Source organism: Mauremys mutica, chromosome 5 (assembly GCF_020497125.1).
Source record: "Mauremys mutica isolate MM-2020 ecotype Southern chromosome 5, ASM2049712v1, whole genome shotgun sequence".
NCBI lineage: Eukaryota > Metazoa > Chordata > Testudines > Geoemydidae > Mauremys > Mauremys mutica.
This window is the reverse complement of record NC_059076.1, coordinates 140,267,516-140,291,756: the sequence shown is the minus strand read 5'-3', so window position 1 is coordinate 140,291,756 and position 24,241 is coordinate 140,267,516. Positions and strand designations below refer to the sequence as shown.

General features: G+C 50.8%; 1 protein-coding gene across 7 annotated transcripts in view; it reads left to right on the top strand.

Moving 5' to 3' along the window:
* Window positions 1–24,241, top strand: part of DYSF (dysferlin) — a 288,276-nt gene that overhangs the window by 101,284 nt on the left and 162,751 nt on the right. For all 7 annotated transcript variants that reach the window (XM_045018205.1, XM_045018204.1, XM_045018206.1 and 4 more), the window contains exons 21-22: window positions 3,436–3,542; window positions 20,732–20,924. In XM_045018205.1, the coding sequence (XP_044874140.1) occupies window positions 3,436–3,542; window positions 20,732–20,924 (300 nt within the window). The remainder of the gene's footprint in view (window positions 1–3,435; window positions 3,543–20,731; window positions 20,925–24,241) is intronic.

The following is a 24,241-nucleotide window of genomic DNA, read 5'->3' as shown; positions in this document are numbered from 1 at the left end:
TCAGTGTTCCTCCCCAGAGGAAGCTGAACTCAGACAGGTGGAGGGGTTGGTAAACAGTGATCTCCAGGAATACAGGGTGTGATGGTGGGTGTGGGGAACTAAGAATGGCAGAAGCCATAGGAGGATTGACGGTGAAGAGTGAAAAGGCTCTTTTTTCTTTCCCTCTTAGTCCTGAGGACTCCTGATTTGCAATTTGAACCACACTGTTCTAGAAAGACATTACTATAATTGTATCCTCCCTTAGTACAGGAGTGATAGTGCCCTCTGTGTTTCATGAGGGGGAGTGGCTGCTATGGCTGGGGAGGCATTGGGTGTCTCATGGGAAGGGCAGAGGTGCCCCAGAGGCAAAGATCTCACATCTGGATTAGGTCCGGTTTGGGTTCGAGGCTCAGCCGCAGCTAGGTTTGGGGTGGGACAGAAGGGAAACCTGCAAGATTTTAGCCTTTTGGGGACATGTGAATCTATTTGGGGGAAAAGCTGTTCTGGTTCTGGATTCCTAACCAGAACCCAACTCTAGAGGTGGGGTTATGAATCCAAACCAGCTCCTTTCTCCTCCGACCGTGGGAGAGACATCTGAATGTGAACTCCTAATATTCAAATGCCCTCACCCATCAGCGAGCATGTGAGCCATGTGCTAGCTGGAAAAACCCTTCTGTCTCCCCTCCGCACTGCCTTTCACTTGCTGATCTCCACGTGCCTTCCCTGGACAGCAGTGGCTAAGTCTTATTACCCACCCCGGAGTCACTCCGAAGCTCAGGCTGGCATTGAATGCGGCCTATTGAGCAGTGGGTCACGCAGGCAGCAGATAACACCCACACACCAGCCTCTGCAGTGGCTATGCTTGGGCCAGACCTGAGCAGGGAGGCAAGACAGCTGCTGGCAGGGTGTTCTCCCTGAGGCACCCTCCCCAGGGTCTGTGGAGGCTGGCATGTTGCAAGGCCCACCTGTCCTGCGTGGTGTTTAGGGAGCTTGGGGGTTCTGAGGCCAGGGGGTAAGGGTGGAAGACGGAGTTACGCGAGCTGTCCTGAGGAGGTTAGGGAGGGCGGCTGCGGTTCTTGTGGGAGAGTCTGCTAATTGGAATATTTGCCACCGGAAATAGAGCTGAACTAAAACTTTGCACTGAAAGCTGTAGCTTTCTCGTTCTGGGAGTGCCCCGAGCAGTGGAAAGGGGCCGGCGAAAATGAAAACAGCAAAATTACAGCAGAGGAAACTGAGGCACAGAGCAGGGAAGTGACTTACCCAAGGTCACAGAGTGAGCTGGTGACAGAGCTGGGCATAGAAGTCAAACCTCCTGACTCCAGTCCCCCTCACCTTTAACCACTAGGCAACGCTCCCTCTCATTAACAGGTCCTTAGATTTTAACGATTTTAGAGCTTCCAACAGACGTGGATTTAATGTCTACATCCAGAGGACTCTGCCCTGAGCAGGGAGAGAGTGACTCAGGGAGGAGCTCTCGCTTGCAAACATCTGGCTTCAATAAATAGCCACATACAATGGCAAACAGGAAAGACACACTGAAGGGACACAGGAGGGAACCCGTCTAAAAATAAGTGAGGTGACTGTACATTCTGCAAAGGACTACACGAAAAGGGCTGTTTGGAACCACGGGAATCTGCTTGACTCACTCCCAGGCTGGTGTGCTTTGCACTTCGTACTTTCCCGTAATTTGACCTTGCTTGGAAGGAAGCTGCGCTGCCAAAGCAGAAATCTCTGCGCTATTCAAAAATATGATGTTCCATGCACCCAGCTGCAGCCTGCGCACATGCTGCGCTCAGCAACTGCAAATACCGCACCGCATCCGCTACTGCGCTCAGCAACTGCAAATATCACACGCTGCAACTCAGCACCTGCTGCACTGCATGTGCACACGCTGTGCTTGGCAACTGCAAATACCGCACTGCATCTACAGACTGCGCTCAGCAACTTCACATATCACACCACATGCACGGGCCGCAACGCAGCACCTACCGCACTGCACGCACTGCGCTCAGCAGCAGCAACTACTTCACCGCAGGCACGCACGCTGTGCTCAGCAGCTGCAAGTACCGCACCACATTACACACACATCCACTGCACTCAGCAACTCACACTCAGTTGCACAAGCTACACACACGTGCACTCACACTGCACTCAGCAAGCTGTGCTGCACTGGGCATACACAGCACCCATGCACACGCTGAATCGCAGGGTCACAGCATGGTGCCTCAGTACTCCATGAACTTGTTGCACAACCTGGGGCATGCGGCGCTATGTGCAGGCTGCCCATGGACTCCCGGTGTGACCTCAAGGAAGTCACATAGTCTCTCTGGGCCTGGGATCTCCCCCTCTGAAATGGCAAAATGGAACACTCAACTCTTTGGGATGGAGCCTCACTTTTAACATATACAGTGCTTAGCATAACAGAGCCCTGATCTCAGTAGCGGCATCAAGGTGATCAGAGGGCCAGCCCAATAGTCTTCTGTTTATCAGATCCTGCTCACAACAACACACTTTTACATAACATGTCCAACTGCTTCTTAGGTTGGCCACAACATTTAACGTAGAGAGAGTGCTTTTACAGCATAGATTCCTAGATTCGAAGGCCAGAACGGACCATTGTGATCCTCTAGTCTGACCTCCTGCATAGCACAGGCCAGAGAACGGCCCCAAAATAATTCCCAGAGCAGATTTTTTAGAACATCCAATCTTGATTTAAAAATTGTCAGTGATGGAGAATCCACCATGACCTCTGGCACATTGTTCCAATGGTTAATTACACTCCCCATTAAAAACGTATGCCTTATTTCCAGTCTGAAACCTTCCCTCCATCCCCATCTGGGTTGACAACAGGGTTTGAACCCAGAACTTTCTTGTGCTAAAAGTTATGTTTGTAGAGCATCTTTTCATGGTTGGAGTGGCATAATAAGACCCCTGTGTGTGTGTGAAATTTAAAATAACCAAGCCTGCAGCTCAGGAAATGCTCCATTAATGAAGTAGGGTGAAAGCTTGAGGGGCCTTCTTGAAAAATCTGTTTGTTTTTAGGGAGACGTCCCCCAGATTGAAAAAAGACAAAGCCACTTGTAGGGCACCAATGTTTCTCTCTTGCTCTCTGTCTCCCCCAGCTGGGGTCTCCAGCAGGAATGGAACCCTGGTGCTTCAACACTAAGAGCACAGGCTAAAGGAGCAGCTCCGTTAACTTGTAGTGGTAGTAGGCTCTAATCCGCTGTTTGGACCAGCAACTAGATGGGGGAGTGGCACACAGGTTCACAAGCGCACACAGGAGGCTATGAAAATTGGGGCCTCCCATTGGCCGCAGGAGGGGAGGCCCTTGGGATATGTTGGGCCCTCAAATGACATTGTGCTTTTGCGCAGCGCTGGTCTGTAGGGTGCGGGTTAGGGGAAGGCTGGGAGGTGCCATAATCAGTGCCTGAGTTCTCTGCTCTGTGTGTTGTGTAGGAAGCAGGCTTGGAGCTGGTCCACCTTGCACTCAAGGCCAAGTGCTCATCAAATGACTTGGATTCATTGGTTTCCCAGTTGATTGATGACATCATCGCGGACTGCAGGTATTTCTGCCAAATTAAACTGTGAACCTTTTCATGCGCTTATTACAAGAACATTTATTTATGTTGGAAGGGGCCTTGTGCTGAAAAATCCTGGTCATTTGCTAATGTTTACTTCAAAGGTTGTTGAGCCAAGGCACGGAGTTGAAAAGGTGACATTTAAAGCAGATCATAAATTTCCACTCTTTATGCAAGGGCTGCAACCCAGCATACCTGAATAAGCCTCATTGTATCGCAGCTTGAGCCATTGCAATAGATATGCTTCCAGCTGGAATCTAGGGCTAGAAAATAAAGAGCCGCCTAGAATTTACATTCGCAGATACTGTTGTGGTAGGAATGAACTTTGATGAAGCAGTGACTTCTGCTCTGGATATATTGTGTATGTGAGAACCACTGAGCTATCTCTCCCCGCCCCACCCCCCGTGTATGTGAGAGAGATTCTTGACTCATAGGACCATGGGAATTGCCAGACTGCATCTGACAAGTGTCTCTCTAGCCCAGTATCCTTCCTTCGACAGGGGCCAATGCTAGGTGCTTCAGAGGAAGGTGTAAGGACCTCGTCACTAGGCAGATATGGGAGAATCTGCCCCCATGAAGGTCTTGTCTTGATCTCTAATAATACGAGATGGGTTTAAGCCCTGAAAAAGGTTTATTTCCCTTTCAATACTCTTTTTTTAAGCATTGTGTATTATAATCTTGGATATTCTTATTATCCATATAAACATCCAATCCCTCTTTGACTCTTCCTAAATTCTCAAAAACATCCTGTGGCAAGGAGTTCCACAGGTTAATTTACAGCTGGAATGAAAAAGTAATCTATATTTTTCATAAAATTCTGCCAGGGGAGGATACACTTGGTTTCCGTCCCCTTAACCCTGCCCTGTTTCAGGTGACACCAAACCGAACACATTGTTATGCTATCAGTACAGGTAGGTCAAGATTTTCACAAATAAGGGCCCAGAGTTTGGCTCCTTACTCGGTATTTAGGTGCCTAAATAAGTGCTAAGCACCCAACAGTCCCCATTGACTCTGGTGGGGGATGCTGGTGCTTTGAAAATGAGGCCACTTCATGTGGATTGAGGAGTCTAACTGTAGGTTCCTACTTTTGAAAATCTTGGTCTTTCTATACTTTTTCAAGGACAAAGTCCAGATATTGCCAGAGGAAGTTCCGTTAATGGAATCACTTTGTCCCAGAGGTGCTGGCTCTTCCCTTGGGAGTGGTCACAAAAAAGAGGTTTTTGTTTAAGTAAGTAAAGAAAATTCCCTGGTCCCTTGTTGCCCCTCTGCATAGCTCTCACAGCCCAGGGAGAATATTAACAGCACATCACTGCACGGTCAGTTTCTGGTTCTCTGGCACTTGCAGGCTGTTTCATTACTGATGCTCCAGCCAAGCAAAAAACTGGCCTTCTATCCCCACATCTGCCACTGACTTGCTGTGGGACCTTGGGCAAGACACTCTGTGCATCTCTTTCACCCTTTCTCTGTCTTGTCTCTTCAGACCGTAAGCTCTTTGGATCAGGAACTGTCTCTGTGTTTGTACAGCACCTAGCACAGTGGGGCCGGGACCTCAGTCAGGCTTGGAGGTGCCACTGAAATACAAATAAGAATGGAAAGATATCCATTCACATTCTGTTTTTAAAACAGAGCCTGAAATTGGAGCCTAACCGGCCCTTAATCTCCTCATCAAAGGGAGGGAATCCAACATTATGCATGCATTTAAAAAACCCTAACCTTTCCCATTGAAGCAGCTGATTTAGATCATAATCAGGGAAGGCCAAGAGTCCGTAACAGTGTGTCCTAGGTCCTCTGACCCGGACCTATTGCAGGTAGGCACCAGTAGGAGAAAGATCTGTTGGAAGAGCATTGTTGCACTATGAATGTCTGGCACAAACTTTTGTTGAATTTTATTTTCCAATATGATTTGACTCTCTGTCACGGTGATATCTTGGGGCAATGGGGTCTGAAACTGGAGTTCCCAGGCTTTATCACCATATCTCAATTCCCCTCCCCTCCTGTCCTCAACCGCATATCATCCCACCTCCAGCAATTGCTCACAGGGGAATCTTTAATATGTTTTTAGTTGGTGAGTAGGGTGTGATGATAAGCCTTTGCCAAAGGGAATTGTTAAAATCTTGTGGCCTGTTCTGAAGAAGGTGGCAGCTATTAGACGGCCCTTGCTGCTTTTCATAAAGCTTTCCCAGTTCAAAATACCCAGGGGTACAGAAATAGTCAGGCTTCATATTGAAAAGTGTTGGAGAAAGACGTCAATTGACAGTTCTGGAAAGTGATGCCTCTCAGTGACTGAACGCACGTATCGCAATCCTCAACTCAGAGGCACCATTTCTAGGGAGAAAAAGGGAGTTTGCCTCTGTGTGTACCCCCAGCCTTCGTTGAGACAAACACGTTCAGTTGCAGATGCTAGTTCACTGGGAAATGGACCAAGACCCATTAACTCATTCCACACAGGCTCACCCCCGCGATGATATTGACTCACTCTCCCAACCTATGTTGGATTTGAACCAGTAACCAAATGGCAAAAGGCGCCCTGGAGCCTATTGCTGGGCCTTTGAGCCACCCAGTCCTCATTGCTCTTTGCTAAGACGCACGTAGGTCACTAGCAAAGGTGTTTGGAAGCCTACGGCGTTCACTCACATCCTGTGGGGTTTGTTTGAGGGCCAGTAGCTTGTTCTTTCAGGGGCTGGCGATGGAATGGAATAACATGACCCACGTGTGGCATGCAGATGAGCCAAGTCTGCAGCTCGGGCAATGCTCCATAAACCAACGAGGATGGCAGCTTTAAGGATGCTCTTTTAAAAACCTATTTATTTGATTTTAAGCCTCACCAGGGAGATGTTCACCCCTGCTCCCCCCCAGCTCCTTGGAAAAGGTCAGAGCTATTGTAAGGGCTGTAAATATTCCATTGCTCCTGTGTGTGCCATACGTGACCTGAGGATAATCCCAGGATTTAGGTTTTCCAGAGATGCTGCTCCCTCCAAAACAAATTCAATTAAATGAGGAAAAAAATGTCACTGTGGGAGCCTGCCAAGCCAGTGGTTCATTCTGGCTCTGTTTCCTCCTCTGTGCTAAGCTCCTGTGGTAAATTGCTTCTGCATAGCTGAGAGAAATTGGCCTAAATAAATCAGCGAGCAGCACTAGCACATGTTCTGAAAAGAAAGCAGAATTTGCTAAACTAATTAGGATAATATCCAAATTGATGGGCTTGCCGATACCAACCACGTGTGCCTTCTGGGGAGTCTTGTGCATTGCAGCAGTGTCTGCCAGCAGGCCTAACCCAAGAGGGACTGGTTAGGCTCTAAAATTGGACCACTGAGTTTCTTGTTTCATTAGAAATCTGACTGAGCCAGTCATTGGAGAGTTGAACACTCTTTGGGATCCTTTTCAATTTAAGGCCAGAAAGACCCATTACAGTCATCTAGTTTGACCTTCTGCACAGCACAGGCTGGAGAATCTTGCCCAATAATTTTGGCTTCAAGCCCATAGCTTCTGTTTGAGCTAGAGCATATATTTTAAAGAGACATCTAGTTCTGATTTAAAGACTTCAAGTGGTGGAGAATCCATCACTTTCCGAGGTAAGTTGTGATGGTTAATTACCTTCACGGTTCACAATGAGCACATTATTTCTAGTCTGAATGTGTCTAGCTTCACCTTCCAGCCATTGGATCTCATTCTGCCTTTTGCAGCTAGAATATAGAGCCATCTGCAATTAGAAATCTCTTCTCCATGTAAGTACTTGGAGACTGTGATCAAGTCACCTGTTGACCTTCTCTTGGATAATAGTCTGTCACAGTGAGCATGTTTTCAAGACCTCTCTAGCAGTGTTTTCCTTTCCCGGAGGGTTGGTATTGACTCTACCCATTCTTGGGGTAACAGGAAAGGTACCATTGCCTGGAATGAAGTGGTGTTCTTGCAACTTCATTTTAAACTCCTGTGGGTCCCTAAGTACACTGGAGGGAGACGCTTAGAATGTAGATATTTACCCTTGTAAATACATGTTATTTATATTGTGGTAGTGCCTACGAATCCCAATCATGGATCAGGCCCCTTGTTCTAGGGGCTGTACAAACACAGAACAAGAAGAGGTTTCTTATCCCAAGAAATTTACAATCCCAGGATAAATGCACTATAGATTCCAAGGCCAGAAGGAATTAATGTGATCATAGTGTCTGACATCCAGTATAAGAGTCTAGGACTTCTCTGAATTGATAACAGAATCTCTGTATAATAAAAAAGTAAAGACCTGTATCAATGCCATGTTAAGAGCCCTCAACCATTCTGATAACAGCGGTATCTCAACCAAGCACCACACTGACATTACACCTAATCTGCATGCACCAGTTTCAGCGATTGTAAGGAGTCAGTGCGATGAAAGGGACTGCTCAGAGTGGGGATTACTTAGTCCAGCTGCCACAGTTCTTCAGAGGTTGATTTGCCACCTGTACAACTCATCACAAAGTTGCCAGCGCAACCCACCCATAACTCCCTATTCACAAATCAATACAACCAGCACACACAATAACAACACACACTCATGGCCTCTTGCTGCAATGCTCATGCCTCAATGGCTCTTCCAGAACCTTCCCCTGCAACCTCCCTAACTGCCAGCCTGTGCCCCTGTACAGAAAACGCCCGCTCCTCCAGAACCTTCCCCCGGTAACCCCGCTCCTCCAGAACCTTCCCCCGGTACCCCCTAACTGCCAGCCTGTGCCCTTGTACAGAAAACGCCCGCTCCTCCAGAACCTTCCCCCGGTACCCCCCTAACTGCCAGCCTGCGCCCCCATACAGAGATCACCTCGCTCCTCCAGAACCTTCCCCCGGTACCCCCCTAACTGCCAGGCTGTGCCCCAAAACAGAGAGTGCCCGCTCCTCTAGAACCTTCTCTGCCACCTCCCTAACTGCCAGCCTGCGCCCCCATACAGAGAGCACCCCGCTCCTCCAGAACCTTCCCCTGGTACCCCCCTAACTGCCAGGCTGTGACCCCATACAGAGAGCACCCCGCTCCTCCAGAATCTTCCCTCGGTACCTCCCTAACTGCTAGCCTGCGCCCCCATACAGAGATCACCCCGCTCCTCCAGAACCTTCTCCACCACCTCCCTAACTGCCAGCCTGCGCCCCCATACAGAGAGCACCCCCCTCCTCCAGAAACTTCTCCACCACCTCCCTAACTGCCAGCCTGTGCCCCCATACAGAGAGCACCCCCCTCCTCCAGAAACTTCTCCACCACCTCCCTAACTGCCAGCCTGCGCCCCCATACAGAGAGCACCCCGCTCCTCCAGAACCTTCCCCCGGTACCTCCCTAACTGCCAGCCTGTGCCCCCATACAGAGAGCACCCCCCTCCTCCAGAAACTTCTCCACCACCTCCCTAACTGCTAGCCTGCGCCCCCATACTGACTTCTTCCCCCTCCTCGAGAACCTTCCCTCGGTACCTCCCTAACTGCCAGCCTGCGCCCCCATACAGACAGCAACCCCCTCCTCCAGAACCTTCCCTCGGTACCTCCCTAACTGCTAGCCTGCGCCCCCATACAGAGATCACCCCGCTCCTCCAGAACCTTCCCTCGGTACCTCCCTAACTGCCAGCCTGCGCCCCCATACAGAGAGCGCCTGCTCCTCCAGAAACTTCTCCACCACCTCCCTAACTGCCAGCCTGCGCCCCCATACAGAGAGCACCCCCCTCCTCCAGAAACTTCTCCACCACCTCCCTAACTGCCAGCCTGCGCCCCCATACAGAGATCACCTCGCTCCTCCAGAAACTTCTCCACCACCTCCCTAACTGCCAGCCTGCGCCCCCATACAGAGAGCACCCCCCTCCTCCAGAAACTTCTCCACCACCTCCCTAACTGCCAGCCTGCGCCCCCATACAGAGATCACCTCGCTCCTCCAGAACCTTCCCCTGGTACCCCCCTAACTGCCTCCCTGTGCCCCGTACAGACAGCACGCCTGTCCCGAACCTTCCTCCTGTACCTCCCTCTCTCACTGCCTCCCTGTGCCCCGTACAGACAGCACGCCTGTCCCGAACCTTCCCCCTGTACCTCCCTCTCTCACTGCCCCCTGTGCCCCGTACAGACAGCACGCCTGTCCCGAACCTTCCCCCTGTACCTCCCTCTCTCACTGCCTCCCTGTGCCCCGTACAGACAGCACGCCTGTCCCGAACCTTCCCCCTGTACCTCCCTCTCTCACTGCCTCCCTGTGCCCCGTACAGACAGCACGCCTGTCCCGAACCTTCCTCCTGTACCTCCCTCTCTCACTGCCTCCCTATGCCCCGTACAGACAGCACGCCTGTCCAGAACCTTCCCCCTGTACCTCCCTCTCTCACTGCCCCCTGTGCCCCGTACAGACAGCACGCCTGTCCTGAACCTTCCCCCTGTACCTCCCTCTCTCACTGCCTCCCTGTGCCCCGTACAGACAGCACGCCTGTCCCGAACCTTCCTCCTGTACCTCCCTCTCTCACTGCCTCCCTATGCCCCGTACAGACAGCACGCCTGTCCCGAACCTTCCCCCTGTACCTCCCCCTCTAACTGCCTCCCTGTGCTCCGTACAGACAGCACGCCTGTCCTGAACCTTCCCTCTGTACCTCCCTCTCTCACTGCCCCCTGTGCCCCGTACAGACAGCACGCCTGTCCCGAACCTTCCCCCTGTACCTCCCTCTCTCACTGCCTCCCTGTGCCCCGTACAGACAGCACGCCTGTCCTGAACCTTCCCTCTGTACCTCCCTCTCTCACTGCCCCCTGTGCCCCGTACAGACAGCACGCCTGTCCCGAACCTTCCCCCGTACCTCCCTCTCTCACTGCCTCCCTGTGCCCCGTACAGACAGCACGCCTGTCCCGAACCTTCCCCCTGTACCTCCCTCTCTCACTGCCTCCCTGTGCCCCGTACAGACAGCACGCCTGTCCTGAACCTTCCCCCTGTACCTCCCTCTCTCACTGCCCCCTGTGCCCCGTACAGACAGCACGCCTGTCCTGAACCTTCCCCCCGTACCTCCCTCTCTCACTGCCCCCTGTGCCCCGTACAGACAGCACGCCTGTCCTGAACCTTCCCCCTGTACCTCCCTCTCTCACTGCCCCCTGTGCCCCGTACAGACAGCACGCCTGTCCTGAACCCTCCCCCTGTACCTCCCTCTCTCACTGCCTCCCTGTGCCCCTTACAGACAGCACGCCTGTCCTGAACCTTCCCCCTGTACCTCCCTCTCTCACTGCCCCCTGTGCCTCGTACAGACAGCACGCCTGTCCCGAACCTTCCCCCTGTACCTCCCTCTCTCACTGCCTCCCTGTGCCCCGTACAGACAGCACGCCTGTCCTGAACCTTCCCCCTGTACCTCCCTCTCTCACTGCCTCCCTGTGCCCCGTACAGACAGCACGCCTGTCCCGAACCTTCCCCCTGTACCTCCCTCTCTCACTGCCTCCCTGTGCCCCGTACAGACAGCACGCCTGTCCCGAACCTTCCCCCTGTACCTCCCTCTCTCACTGCCTCCCTGTGCCCCGTACAGACAGCACGCCTGTCCTGAACCTTCCCCCTGTACCTCCCTCTCTCACTGCCCCCTGTGCCCCGTACAGACAGCACGCCTGTCCTGAACCTTCCCCCTGTACCTCCCTCTCTCACTGCCCCCTGTGCCCCGTACAGACAGCACGCCTGTCCTGAACCTTCCCCCTGTACCTCCCTCTCTCACTGCCCCCTGTGCCCCGTACAGACAGCACGCCTGTCCTGAACCTTCCCCCTGTACCTCCCTCTCTCACTGCCTCCCTGTGCCCCGTACAGACAGCACGCCTGTCCTGAACCTTCCAGCTGTACCTCCCTCTCTCACTGCCTCCCTGTGCCCCGTACAGACAGCACGCCTGTCCTGAACCCTCCCCCTGTACCTCCCTCTCTCACTGCCCCCTGTGCCCCGTACAGACAGCACGCCTGTCCTGAACCTTCCCCCTGTATCTCCCTCTCTCCCTGCCTCCCTGTGCCCCGTACAGACAGCACGCCTGTCCCGAACCTTCCCCCTGTACCTCCCTCTCTCACTGCCTCCCTGTGCCCCGTACAGACAGCACGCCTGTCCTGAACCTTCCCCCTGTACCTCCCTCTCTCACTGCCCCCTGTGCCCCGTACAGACAGCACGCCTGTCCTGAACCTTCCCCCTGTACCTCCCTCTCTCACTGCCCCCTGTGCCCCGTACAGACAGCACGCCTGTCCTGAACCTTCCCCCTGTACCTCCCTCTCTCACTGCCCCCTGTGCCCCGTACAGACAGCACGCCTGTCCTGAACCCTCCCCCTGTACCTCCCTCTCTCACTGCCTCCCTGTGCCCCGTACAGACAGCACGTCTGTCCTGAACCTTCCCCCTGTACCTCCCTCTCTCACTGCCTCCCTGTGCTCTGTACAGACAGCACGCCTGTCCTGAATCTTCCCTCTGTACCTCCCTCTCTCACTGCCTCCCTGTGCTCCGTACAGACAGCACGCCTGTCCTGAACCTTCCCCCTGTACCTCCCTCTCTCACTGCCTCCTGTGCCTCGTACAGACAGCACGCCTGTCCTGAACCCTCCCCCTGTACCTCCCTCTCTCACTGCCCCCTGTGCCCCGTACAGACAGCACGCCTGTCCTGAACCTTCCCCCTGTACCTCCCTCTCTCACTGCCCCCTGTGCCCCGTACAGACAGCACGCCTGTCCTGAACCTTCCCCTGTACCTCCCTCTCTCACTGCCCCCTGTGCCCCGTACAGACAGCACGCCTGTCCTGAACCTTCCCCCTGTACCTCCCTCTCTCACTGCCCCCTGTGCCACGTACAGACAGCACGCCTGTCCCGAACCTTCCCCTGTACCTCCCTCTCTCACTGCCTCCCTGTGCCCCGTACAGACAGCACGCCTGTCCTGAACCTTCCCCCTGTACCTCCCTCTCTCACTGCCCCCTGTGCCCCATACAGACAGCACGCCTGTCCTGAACCTTCCCCCTGTACCTCCCTCTCTCACTGCCCCCTGTGCCCCGTACAGACAGCACGCCTGTCCTGAACCTTCCCCCTGTACCTCCCTCTCTCACTGCCTCCCTGTGCCCCGTACAGACAGCACGCCTGTCCTGAACCTTCCCCCTGTACCTCCCCCTCTAACTGCCTCCCTGTGCTCCGTACAGACAGCACGCCTGTCCTGAACCTTCCCCCTGTACCTCCCTCTCTCACTGCCTCCCTGTGCCCCGTACAGACAGCACGCCTGTCCTGAACCTTCCCCCTGTACCTCCCCCTCTAACTGCCTCCCTGTGCTCCGTACAGACAGCACGTCTGTCCAGAACCTTCCCCCTGTACCTCCCTCTCTCACTGCCTCCCTGTGCCCCGTACAGACAGCACGCCTGTCCTGAACCTTCCCCCTGTACCTCCCTCTCTCACTGCCTCCCTGTGCCCCGTACAGACAGCACGCCTGTCCTGAACCTTCCCCCTGTACCTCCCCCTCTAACTGCCTCCCTGTGCTCCGTACAGACAGCACGCCTGTCCCGAACCTTCCCCCTGTACCTCCCTCTCTCACTGCCTCCCTGTGCCCCATACAGACAGCACGCCTGTCCTGAACCTTCCCTCTGTACCTCCCTCTCTCACTGCCCCCTGTGCCCCGTACAGACAGCACGCCTGTCCTCAAAAACATTCCCTCTACCTCCCTGACTGACTGCCTGTACCCCCATGTGAACAGAACCCCACTTCTCCAGAACCTGCCCCCATCAGCTCTGTAACTGCAGTCCTTTGCCCCATACAGACAGCACCCCACTCCTCCAGAATTTTCATGCCGCTTCCATGCGCCCTGCTCCACTGTCTCCCACCTCTCTAACGGCCTCCCTGTGCCCCATAGAGACATCGCTCTGCTCCACCAGAAACGTCCGCTCCAGGTTCCTGTCTAACATCCAGCCTGTGCCCCATACAGGCAGCGCCCTGCTACTTCAGAGCTTTCCCTGTCTCTCCCTGACTGACTGCCAGTCTGTGCCCTATACAGACAGCACCCCACTGCTCCAGAATCTTCCCTCCTCCTCCGTGGCTAACTGACAATTTGTGCCCCATTCGGACAGTGCCCTGCTCCTCCAGAACCTTCTCCCTCCTCCCTGACTGATCGCCCCTTTGTTCCCCGTACAGACAGCGTCCCGCTGTTTCAGAAACTTCCCCAACCACCTCCCTGTCTAAATGCCAGCCTGTGCCCCATACAGACAGCGCGCCCTCCTCCAAAACCTTCTCCCTTCCTCCCTGACTGACTGCCAGCCTGTGCCTATAAAGACAGCGCTCCGTTCCTCTGGTACCTTCCCCCACCAACTCACTTCCTCTCTGTGCCCCATATAGCCATCGCCCCACTCCCGCACACGTGTTTGAGTCAGTTACTGTTACCAGCACTCCCAAATGTATTTAATAGGGTGTTTCTGGCCTCTGCTTGCAGGTGCTCGTGTCCCTACACTGCCCATTCCCCTGCCCTCAACCTGCCCCCGGCCTCCTGCAGCTCATAGTTCTTCATCTATTCATAGATCTCACACAACTAAGTGATTGGGCAACAAAATGGCAAATGAAATTTAATGTGGATAAATGTAAAGTAACGCACATTGGGAAAAATAACCCCAACTATACATACAATATGATGGGGGCTAATTTAGCTACAACGAGTCAGGAAAAAGATCTTGGAGTCATTGTGGATAGTTCTCTGAAGATGTCTACGCAGTGTGCAGAGGTGGTCAAAAAAGCAAACAGGATGTTAGGAATCATTAAAAAGGGGATAGAGAATAAGACTGAGAATATATTATTGCCCTTATATAAATCCATGGTACGCCCGCATCTCGAATACTGTGTACAGATGTGGTCTCCTCACCTCAATAAAGATATTCTAGCACTAAAAAAGGTTCAGAAAAGGGCAACTAAAATGATTAGGGGTTTGGAGAGGGTCCCATACGAGGAAAGATTAAAGAGGCTAGGACTCTTCAGCTTGGAAAAGAGGAGACTAAGGGGGGGATATGATAGAGGTATATAAAATCATGAGTGATGTTGAGAAAGTGGATAAGGAAAAGTTATTTACTTATTCCCATAATACAAGAACTAGGGGTCACCAAATGAAATTAATAGGCAGCAGGTTTAAAACAAATAAAAGGAAGTTCTTCTTCACACAGCGCACAGTCAACTTGTGGAACTCCTTGCCTGAGGAGGTTGTGAGGGCTAGGACTAGAACAGGGTTTAAAAGGGAACTGGATGGATTCATGGTGGCTAAGTCCATGAATGGCTATTAGCCAGGATGGGTAAGGAATGGTGTCCCTAGCCTCTGTTTGTCAGAGGATGGAGATGGATGGCAGGAGAGAGATCACTTGATCATTGCCTGTTAGGTTCACTCCCTCTGGGGCACCTGGCATTGGCCACTGTCGATAGACAGATACTGGGCTAGATGGACCTTTGGTCTGACCCGGTTCGGACGTTCTTATGTTCTTATGTTCATCGCCCTCTCCTAGATCTGGGGGGCTGCAGTGGGTCCCCTCTCTTTTCCAGGCCTGCAGGGGCAGGTCCCCTTCCCTCCCCACCCCAGGCCAGGTGCTGCAATGGGAGGAGGAGAAGCAAGGGGTATCCTGTTGCTCACAGAGGGGAGGGGAAAGGAGGGTCTCTGAGCTGCTGGGGTCTCTGTTCCCCCCTCCTCTCCTGTGAGTGTGGAGGATGGAGGGAGAACGCTGCCTGCTTCCACAGCAGTTCGGATTGGCTTCTCTTCTCTAGGAGGCGGGGCAATGGGAAAGGCAACCAATCAGAGGGGGAGCTGGTGGGTAAGATTCCCTAATGAGAAGTAGATGCAGGCAAAAAAAAAGAGTCCAGGGGTGTTGGCGGTTTTTTTATAGAGACATTATTAAGGGCACAAGAGCAAACTATCCCATTGTGGTAGGGGAGATAGGAGTATGGTAAGAGACCACCCTGGTTAACCAGGAGATCATCAGTGACCTGAAACTCAAAAAAGAGTCCTGTAAAAATTGGAAACAAATTATGAAGGCTGAAGATATAAAAAACAGCAACAGAAGCATGTAGGGACAAAATTAGGAAGGCGAAGGCAAAACAAGTTTAAACTAGCTAGGGATATAAATGGTAAAAAGAAAACATTTTACAAATACATGAGAAGGAAGAGGAAGACCATGGACAGAGCAAGCCCATTATTCAATGAGGAGGAAAAGATAATGACAGAGAACACAGTCATGGCTGAAGAGTTAATGCCTTTTTTGCTTCAGGTTTCAGAATGGCAGCCGTGTTAGTCTGCATCAGCAAAAACAACAACGAGTCCCTGTGGCACCTTAGAGTCTAACAGATTTATTTGGGCATAAGCTTTCGTGGGCTAAACCCACTTCATCAGATGCATGGAGTGGAAAATACAGTAGACAGGTATAAATGCACAGCGCATGAAAAGATGGGAGTTGCCTTACCAAGTAGGGGGGGTCAGTGCTAACGAGGCCAATTCAATCATGGTGGATGTGGCCCATTCCCAACAGTTGACAAGAAGGTGTGAGTATCAACAGAGGGAAAATTATTTTTTGTAGGGACCCAGCCACTCCCAGTCTTTTTTCAGGCCTAATCTGATGGTGTCAAATGGGAGTGGCTGCACACTGTTACTGACAAATTGGTGACTTTCTCAGTTTTACCATATGATTATAAAATAAAATGATCGGAATATAAATCTTGTACTTACAATTCAGCATATAGTAAGTATATAGAGCAGTATAAAACAAATCATTGTATGAAATTTTAGTTTGTACTGACTTCGCTAGTGCTTTTTATGTAGCCTGTTGTAAAACTAGGAAAATATCTAGATGAGTTGATGTCCCCCTGGAAGAGCTCTGCGTTCCCCCAGGGGTATGCGTACCCCTGATTGAGAACCACTGATCTGTGTTATTGACCTTCTTCCATATCTGAAAGCTATTATATTCCATGACAGAGACAGTGGTGGGGGAAGCTAGCAGGACTCCTGGGTTCTATTCATGGCTCGGCCGCGTTCTGTACGAAACTGAGCAACTAATTGCACCGCCCTGAGACAGAGTTTTCCCATCTGTAAAATGGGGATTATAATTCCTATCTGACAAGGACATTGGGTAGGAGGGATGTTTGTCAAATGCCTTTATTATCTGTACAATGGTAGCACTGAGATTGAGCCACGATACAACCATAGTGAGAGACAGTCCCTGCCCCAAAGAGCTTACATTTTAATCAGACAAAAGGTGGGAGAGGAAATGACTTGTCCAAGTTCACCCAGCAAGTCAATGGTCAAATCCCTTCCCCGCTCTGTGCCTCAGTTTCCTGAATGTTAGCCTACTTCCCCAGCCACTGCACTACACTGTCTTTCAGGCTATGTCTTGTCTATTTGGAGAAAGCCATTTGTTTTAGTTCCACAGTCTCTCCTAAAGTGATTGCTAATGGTTCTACCATCAGCATCCACCATGGTTGGTAAGAGGTATGGAGCATCCCTGTGAGGAGCCCAGTGCCTCTGGATTAGCTGTATGTCTGTCCCTAGGGAGGTTACGTTACCTCTGTATTTGGCTCTACTGTGACCTCTGCTGTTTTCCACAATTCAAGAAGGATGTTGATAAATTGCAAAGGGTTCAGAGAAGAGCCATGAGAATGATTAAAGGATTAGAAAACCTGCCTGATAGCGATAGATGCAAGGAGTTATAGAGAAGTTTAAGGGAGTGACTTCATCACAGCCTATAAGTATTTACATAGGGACCAGAAATTTGATAATAGGCTCGTCAGTCTGGCAGAGAACGGTGTAACATGATCCAACGGCTGGAAGTTGAGGGTAGACAAGTTGAGATGGGGAAGGAGGTTTACATTTTTAACAGTGAGGGAAATTAGCCATTGGAACAATTTCTCAAGGGCAAATTATACAGCGACCACTCAGGCCTAGGTAGAGGGTGAAGGCTCTCTCCACAAAATATAAGGCAGACTTCAACTGCTGACTCTCAAGTGGTTACTCCTGCCCCACTTGTTTATCTTGGGCAGATGATTGAATCCTATGCAGTTTGCAGTGTTGGAGTCTTTCAGATGAGATCTTAGACACAGTGGCTGCAGAATCATGGAGTCCACATGACCCTGGCTGAGATGACTGGGGCAGTTCACACCTCTCAGAGATGTTGTTTCAAACTGTGTGGACTCAGGCAGGAAGACCTGCATTGGCTGACTCTTGGCTTATCTCTGTGAGGTTATCTCTGCAACCATCTGGGCAAGAACTGGAATTATATTTTTTACAATGAAAGCGGAAATTCTGGAGCAAGGGATGAATTCATTGGGGTCCTGACTTTAGATAGGGTTACAGTTCTGATGACCCTATTGTCATGGTTCCAGGCTTAACTACCCCTCTGCCATCTTTATGGCCTCTTCCACGGCACACCCTTAGATCTCAAGCCTCGAGCTGTCATCTTTTTTGGGGTGGGAACTCGTTCCTTTCCCTCCAGACCAGGGATTTAGGCTGCAATGTCTCCTTCCATTCACTGTGATCACCTTAGTAAGTCTGAGCTTAGCTCAGCAATTGCCGTCCTGTGGTCTTCTAGCAGCGATGGCAGGATTTACCAGTGACCAGCCAGCCTTCATAAAGCAAAGTATTTATTCAGAACCAAAAGCATTACAGAGAAAGCAGATCTTGAAAACAGCAAACTGCTTAGATGTATGCCTAGCTCACCAGATGTCACCCATGGTGCACAAGGTGACCTGATAGGTCTCAAAGCCCTTCAGACCCTTCTAGCAACTTTGTTACTGTTGGTTACCGTCTCGTGTAAGTTCTTAGACCCAGTTTGAGTGACCCTTCCTCTATAGCTGTCCGTCAACTTTATGTATTTTTCTGTTCCTTGTCTGCTGGGCCTCTTGAATGTTGTCAAAACCAGTCTCTGCCATTCCGCCCCAGGGAGTGGTACTTCCACAAACCTGCTTATCTGTCTAGGGCAGTGATTTTCAACCTGTGGTCCGTGGGCCCTTGGGTCTCTGCAGACTATGTCTAAGATTTCCAAAGAGGTCCACACCTCCATTCAAATTTTCCAGAAAAGAAAAAAGGTTGAAAACCACTGGTCCAGGGATTTGCAGTAATAACCTTAGTGACAGTTAGTTTCTGATGGTTCATTCATGTTTAGTGACTTCCCTGCAGTCACTGCATTGCTTGTCATGTTTCAAAAAAGAAGGTAACCCTTTCACGCCCAGCAAGGTGAGAGGGGAAACTGAGTCACGCATAGCATTCCATAAAAATAAATCAGACATTTCCCCAGTCTTCATATCCAGCACAGTTTGTCAGTAGAAATAGAGCCCATGACTTGCAATGCCAGAATCACAGGCCTCTACCATTTGAGCTTGAAAAAACAAACTTGTAATTTGTACTGGTAGGAGGCATTTAGCCTATATGTGGCACAGCCACTAGAGGGAGACATTATCACCCCTTGCAAATTGCACAGATTATTGGAATTATTTTAAACAACTTTCTTGCTGCAAGATTTACTAAACCTGAGAAGACTGTGAGAGAGGTAATAGACTATCAGTCAGTCTGTCTGTCTGCCTTCTCATTTTATAGATGGGGAAGGAAAAGTACGGTGAGGTTCATAGGATCATAGAATATCAGGGTTGGAAGGGACTATAAGGTGGATTCGTCTTGACAAAGCCCTGGCTGGGATGATTTAGTTGGGATGAAGCACTGGAAGGAAATCCCACCACTTCCCTAGGTAACCCAGTCCAGTGCTTCACCACCCTCCTAGTGAAATAGTGCTTCCTAATATCCAACCTAGACCTCCCACACTGCAACTTGAGATCATTGCTCCTTGTTCTGTCATCTGGTACCACTGAGAACAGCCGAGCTCCATACTCTTTGGAACCACTCTTCAGGTAGTTGAAGGCTGCTATCAAATTCCCCCTCATTCTTCCCTTCTGCACACTAAACAATCCCAGTTCCCTCAGCCTCTCCTCATAAGTCATGTGCTCCAGCCCCCTAATCATTTTTGTTGTCCTTCGCTGGACTCTTTCTAATTTTTCCACATTCTTCTTGTAGTGTGGGGCCCAAAACTGGACACAGTACTCCAGATGAGGCCTCACCAGTGTCGAATAGAGGGGAATGAGCATGTCCCTCGATCTGCTGGCAGTGCCCCTACTTATACTGCCCTTCTTGGCAACAAGGGCACACTGTTGACTCATATCCAGCTTCTCGTCCACTGTAACCCCTAGGTCCTTTTCTGCAGAACTGCTGCCTAGCCACTCAGTCCCTAGTCTGTAGCAGTGCATGGGATTCTTCCATCCTAAGTGCAGGACTCTGCACTTGTCCTTGTTGTCCTCACCAGATTTCTTTTGACCAAATCCTCTAATTTGTCTAGGTCCCTCTGTATCCTATCCCCACCCTCCAGCATATCTACAACTCCTACCAGTTTAGTGTCATCTGCAAACTTGCTGAGGGTGCAGTCCACGCCATCCTCCAGAGCATTAATGAAGATATTGAACAAAACCGGCCCCAGGACCGACCCTTGGGGCACTCCTCTTGATACCGGCTGCCAACTAGACCTGGAGCCATTGATCACTACCTGTTGAGCCCGACAATCTAGCCAGCTTTCTATTCACCTTATAGTCCATTCATCCAGCCCAGACTTCTTTAACTTGCTGGCAAGAATACTGTGGGAGACCGTATCAAAAGCTTTGCTAAAGTCAAGGAATAACACGTCCACTGCTTTCCCCTCATCTACAGAGCCAATTATCTCGTCATAGAAGGCAATTAGGTTGGTCAGGTTAAGGGACTTGCTCAGCGTCACTCTGGAAGGGCTGGGAATTGAACCTGGATCTCATTCTGTTTCAGTTGGACATTGGTTTTTTGATATGTCTATAAGGGTAGTTCAAAAATCATTGAGTTTTAACATGAAAACTCTTAAACAGCTCAGCACAATGAAGATGCTGTTGAGCTTCTGTAATATTTATCTTGCAGCTTGAGCCAGCTTATATTTGTGCGTGTGTGTGTGTGTGTAGTGATGCACAAAGCTCAGTTACAACTCCTATTTGGAACTCATTGCAATAGTGCCTCAGGGCTGTAAGTGTGGTTTGAACCTTCCTTGCTCCTGGCGCGTGTTCCCTCACCAAATATCTCTTTGGTGGCTTGTTATTTTTGCATAAACTTGCTCATAAAAAGAAAGTCCCCAGTAAAGCCATTGCTTCACAATGCACAGCTAATGTTGGCCTGTTTCTCTGTGCTCCTTCCTCCCACATCCCCCTCTGCAGCCAGCCGCTAGTCGATGTCAGCGACAAGACAGCCAGCACCCATCTGGATCAGTACATGTACAAATTCCGCAGCACCAACCTGCACCAGATTATCCAGGCAGCTCTGAACCTGAAGCATGAGGATTCTGACCTGCAGACAGTGCTGGACCAGGCTGAGGACTGGCTCTTGAGACTAAAAGCCATGGCAGAGGAGGTAAAAGTGGGGGTGAATTGCTTTTGCCCTGATGAATCTTTATCTTTCCCACCCAGCCCATCTTGGTGCTATTACAGGCTTGTTTGAGGTAAGCCATCCTAGCTGGGAGCAACTCCTTAGGATTTGTCTATTTAGGGAATGTTAGGGGGTGTCTGCACTTAAAACACTACAGCCTTGCTGCTACACCAGGGCAGCGTTTCAGAATAGACACTGCCCACCTCCCAGAGAGATGGTAGCTAGGTTGATGGAAGATTTCTTTCATTGGCCAACAAAGGGACTTAGGTTTTTCTAACACCCCTGAGCAACTGTAGTTATGCCGACCTAATTTTCTAGCGTAGCTCAGGCCTTAATCTAAATGAACGGTTGAAGCGGATTAGTTAAACCCCATTAAAACCCTATGTGGATGCTCTCGTTGAGAATTAACATGGCCTTAACTTGGTTTTGTTATAGTCACTTTGGAAGCAAATTAAGTTAAATCGAATTAAGGTGAACAACCGCATAGGAATTTAATGTGATTTAAGTAATCCACTTTACATTGACATCTTTAGTTAATTTGGATTAATTTTCCAGAGTGTCCGCATAGCAAATTTGCCAGTAGAACTTTCCAAAACTGATGCATGCTAGGAATTGTGCTCTTTGAGACTCAGCCATTAACCAACCCACCAGGGGAACAGACGATGGTCTGGAAATTAAGAATCCCCACCAAGCCTTCAGCACTAGGCTGTTTGCTTCATTAGGAATGAGATAGTTTAGGACTTCCTTGGGATCTGTGGCTGCTCAACTCTTGCCAGGAGCTTCCAGGTACATTAAACTCTCCTCTAGTTGAAGCAAATGGTGATATTGGCACAGATTATCAAAGCCTGTTAGATGCCTAGGGGAGTTAGGCACTTAAATTCCTTTGAGAATCTGGGCCATTATTCTGTGCAGCAAAACCTGCCTAAGCGCTCATTCTGGACCAGTGAAAAGCAGTCACCTATTGGCAGCTAGTTCTTAACTAAAAGCAGATCAAAACTGCATTGGGCATCTGTGCCCGTTCAAGTGGTTACTCCAGGACAGGGGTAACCCTTCACCCATCCATGCAGACTCCCGCTGGGATCTGAGGACGAAACTGGGTCCTTTCCATTCCACACCTCCTCATCTCGAGTAGCAGGGGCGCTCCAGGTAAACCCTGTGCAGTCCCACTTCCTTCAGAGGGTTTGCAGAGCTGTCACTACACTTGAAAATGTTTACCGGTATAACTGTGACAGTGAGGGAGGTGATTTTCACCTACGTGGTTATGCCAGAAAAGCCTGCCTGGTGAGTAGATACAGTTATGCCGGTATGAGGTGCTTTGTGCCTGTGTAACTTATTTCACTTCACTGAATTGGAATACGCTATACTGGTGTAACTGCACGTCATGCTGGCATAACTGCATCCATGCTAGCCTTGCAGTTCTGCTTTAATTATGCCATTAACTAATTAAAGGGACAAACTTTTAAGCGCAGAGCAGGCCTGGCGGGAACCTAGTAAGCAATACTGTTGCTGATGCACAAGCCAGAGGAGATGTTTAGCTCACCCTCCCATAGCTGGGCTGGCTCTGAAGGGCTAAGGGCTTGTCTGTACATGGAAGGTTTTCTGCAATAAGGTGGGAAGTGAATTTAAAGTGCTATAGCTATTCCAGAGTAAGGGCTGGTCTACACCGAAAACGTACATCGGCATAGCTGTGCCGACCTGGCCCCTGACGTCAGCAGCGCTCGGTGGATGGAAGAATTCCGCCTCTCAGGAATATAGTGCCGGGAGAACGCTGTAGTGCACGTCTACACTGAAGCGCTACAGCAGCGCTGCTTAGCCTTCAAGTGTCCGCGTGGGGAGCTGCTCGGGTCGATTTCGCCGTGTGGCTAAGCCCGAACACGAGGCAGAAGCGGTAAGAACTTGTCTGAGCCAGTCAGGTCAGCAGATCTGAATGTGAGGCGCCTGGCGGGGCAGGTCTGGTGAATAAGAAGATGCTAGTTGTACATGGGGCCTACACTTTACGCCACCGCTCTCTGATCTCCAGAACAGTTTTTGGGGGAGTTTCATTACAGGCAGTGGCTGGCTGGGTTTCTAACCTCAGAAGAAATACACAATACAGACAATGTCGCCCTGGTCAGGTTTGCTTTTAAGCCGTCTGGCTTCCCAGCGGGTGAAGGTCCCCACTGTGCAGAACGCCAGTGCCAGGGCCTGTGCATCCCACCTAAGCTCTTGATATGCGGAGTCCATAGGCTGACCCTCTACACAGGGGTGAATTTTATCCATCAGCTTCGGTAGCAATCGGTTTGGCTCCTCTTTGCCACACTCTGTTCTAGAGGGGGGTGCAGGTGAGTGAGGGGCATCCAGATCTTTATCCAAATGTCCCTAAAATTCAGGGGTGCTGGGGAATCTAGAGGTTCAGGTTCAGCCCATTATCCAAGGTAGGGCCCAGCCCCCCTGTTTGGATCCCGACTCCCTGAAATCTGGGCGGTGTTTGGATCTAAGCTAGCGGTCAGTCTTAGCTTTATACCTTAAATGGCAGGATTTAGAACATCCAGAGTCTAGCCTGTTAATCTGGGGCGCAGCCTCTGGTTTCCAAGCCATCAAACCGATTTTCAAACCGAGGGGAATTTGCCAGCCCAACTGCCAACTCCGACATCAAAGGCAGGAGTTTGGAAGCCCCCTTAAAACACTCGTGTTTGAAAACTGGGCCTGGTGGTTCCTGGGGTGGTGTCCCGGGTCATGGGACGCCCCTTAAAACGAAGCCATGACATTTGGTAGCAAGGTGCCAGAGTTGGAGCTTGATTAATTCCCTCTACATTCAACCTATGCCACACTTATCCCTATAGGGCGTGAGACCCTCCCCCCAGCCGTGGCCAAGGCAGTTTTACCATTGATTTCAGTGGGAGAGTGATTTGGGTTTGAATGCCCAGGGCCAGAACCTCAGCGGCTGGAAATCGCCAGTGACTTCAGCGGAGCTATGTTGATTTGTACCAGATGGGGTGCTGCTGGTCCCCAGAGTCCTCACCCAGCCAGCAGCACATTGTAAAACCTGGGCTGGATTCTCGGAGGGGCGGGCGGGATCCATCTCTTCTTTGGTTGTTCCAAGATCCTGGTCAGGCAGCTGGGGGTGTGTGATGTTGCAGCCCGGTGACTGTTTCTGTGATCTTTAAAGCCACCCGCAGTGAAAGCACAGCAGAGAAGGAGCCGGCCTCCCTGCCTGGGGATTGGAGCCACAGGAAGGGTTTTGTGGTGGTTCTCCTTTAATGGGATCTAAAGTCCCTCGCTCCCCTTTGGGGACAGGCTATTTTCACCCCCCAACAGACCTT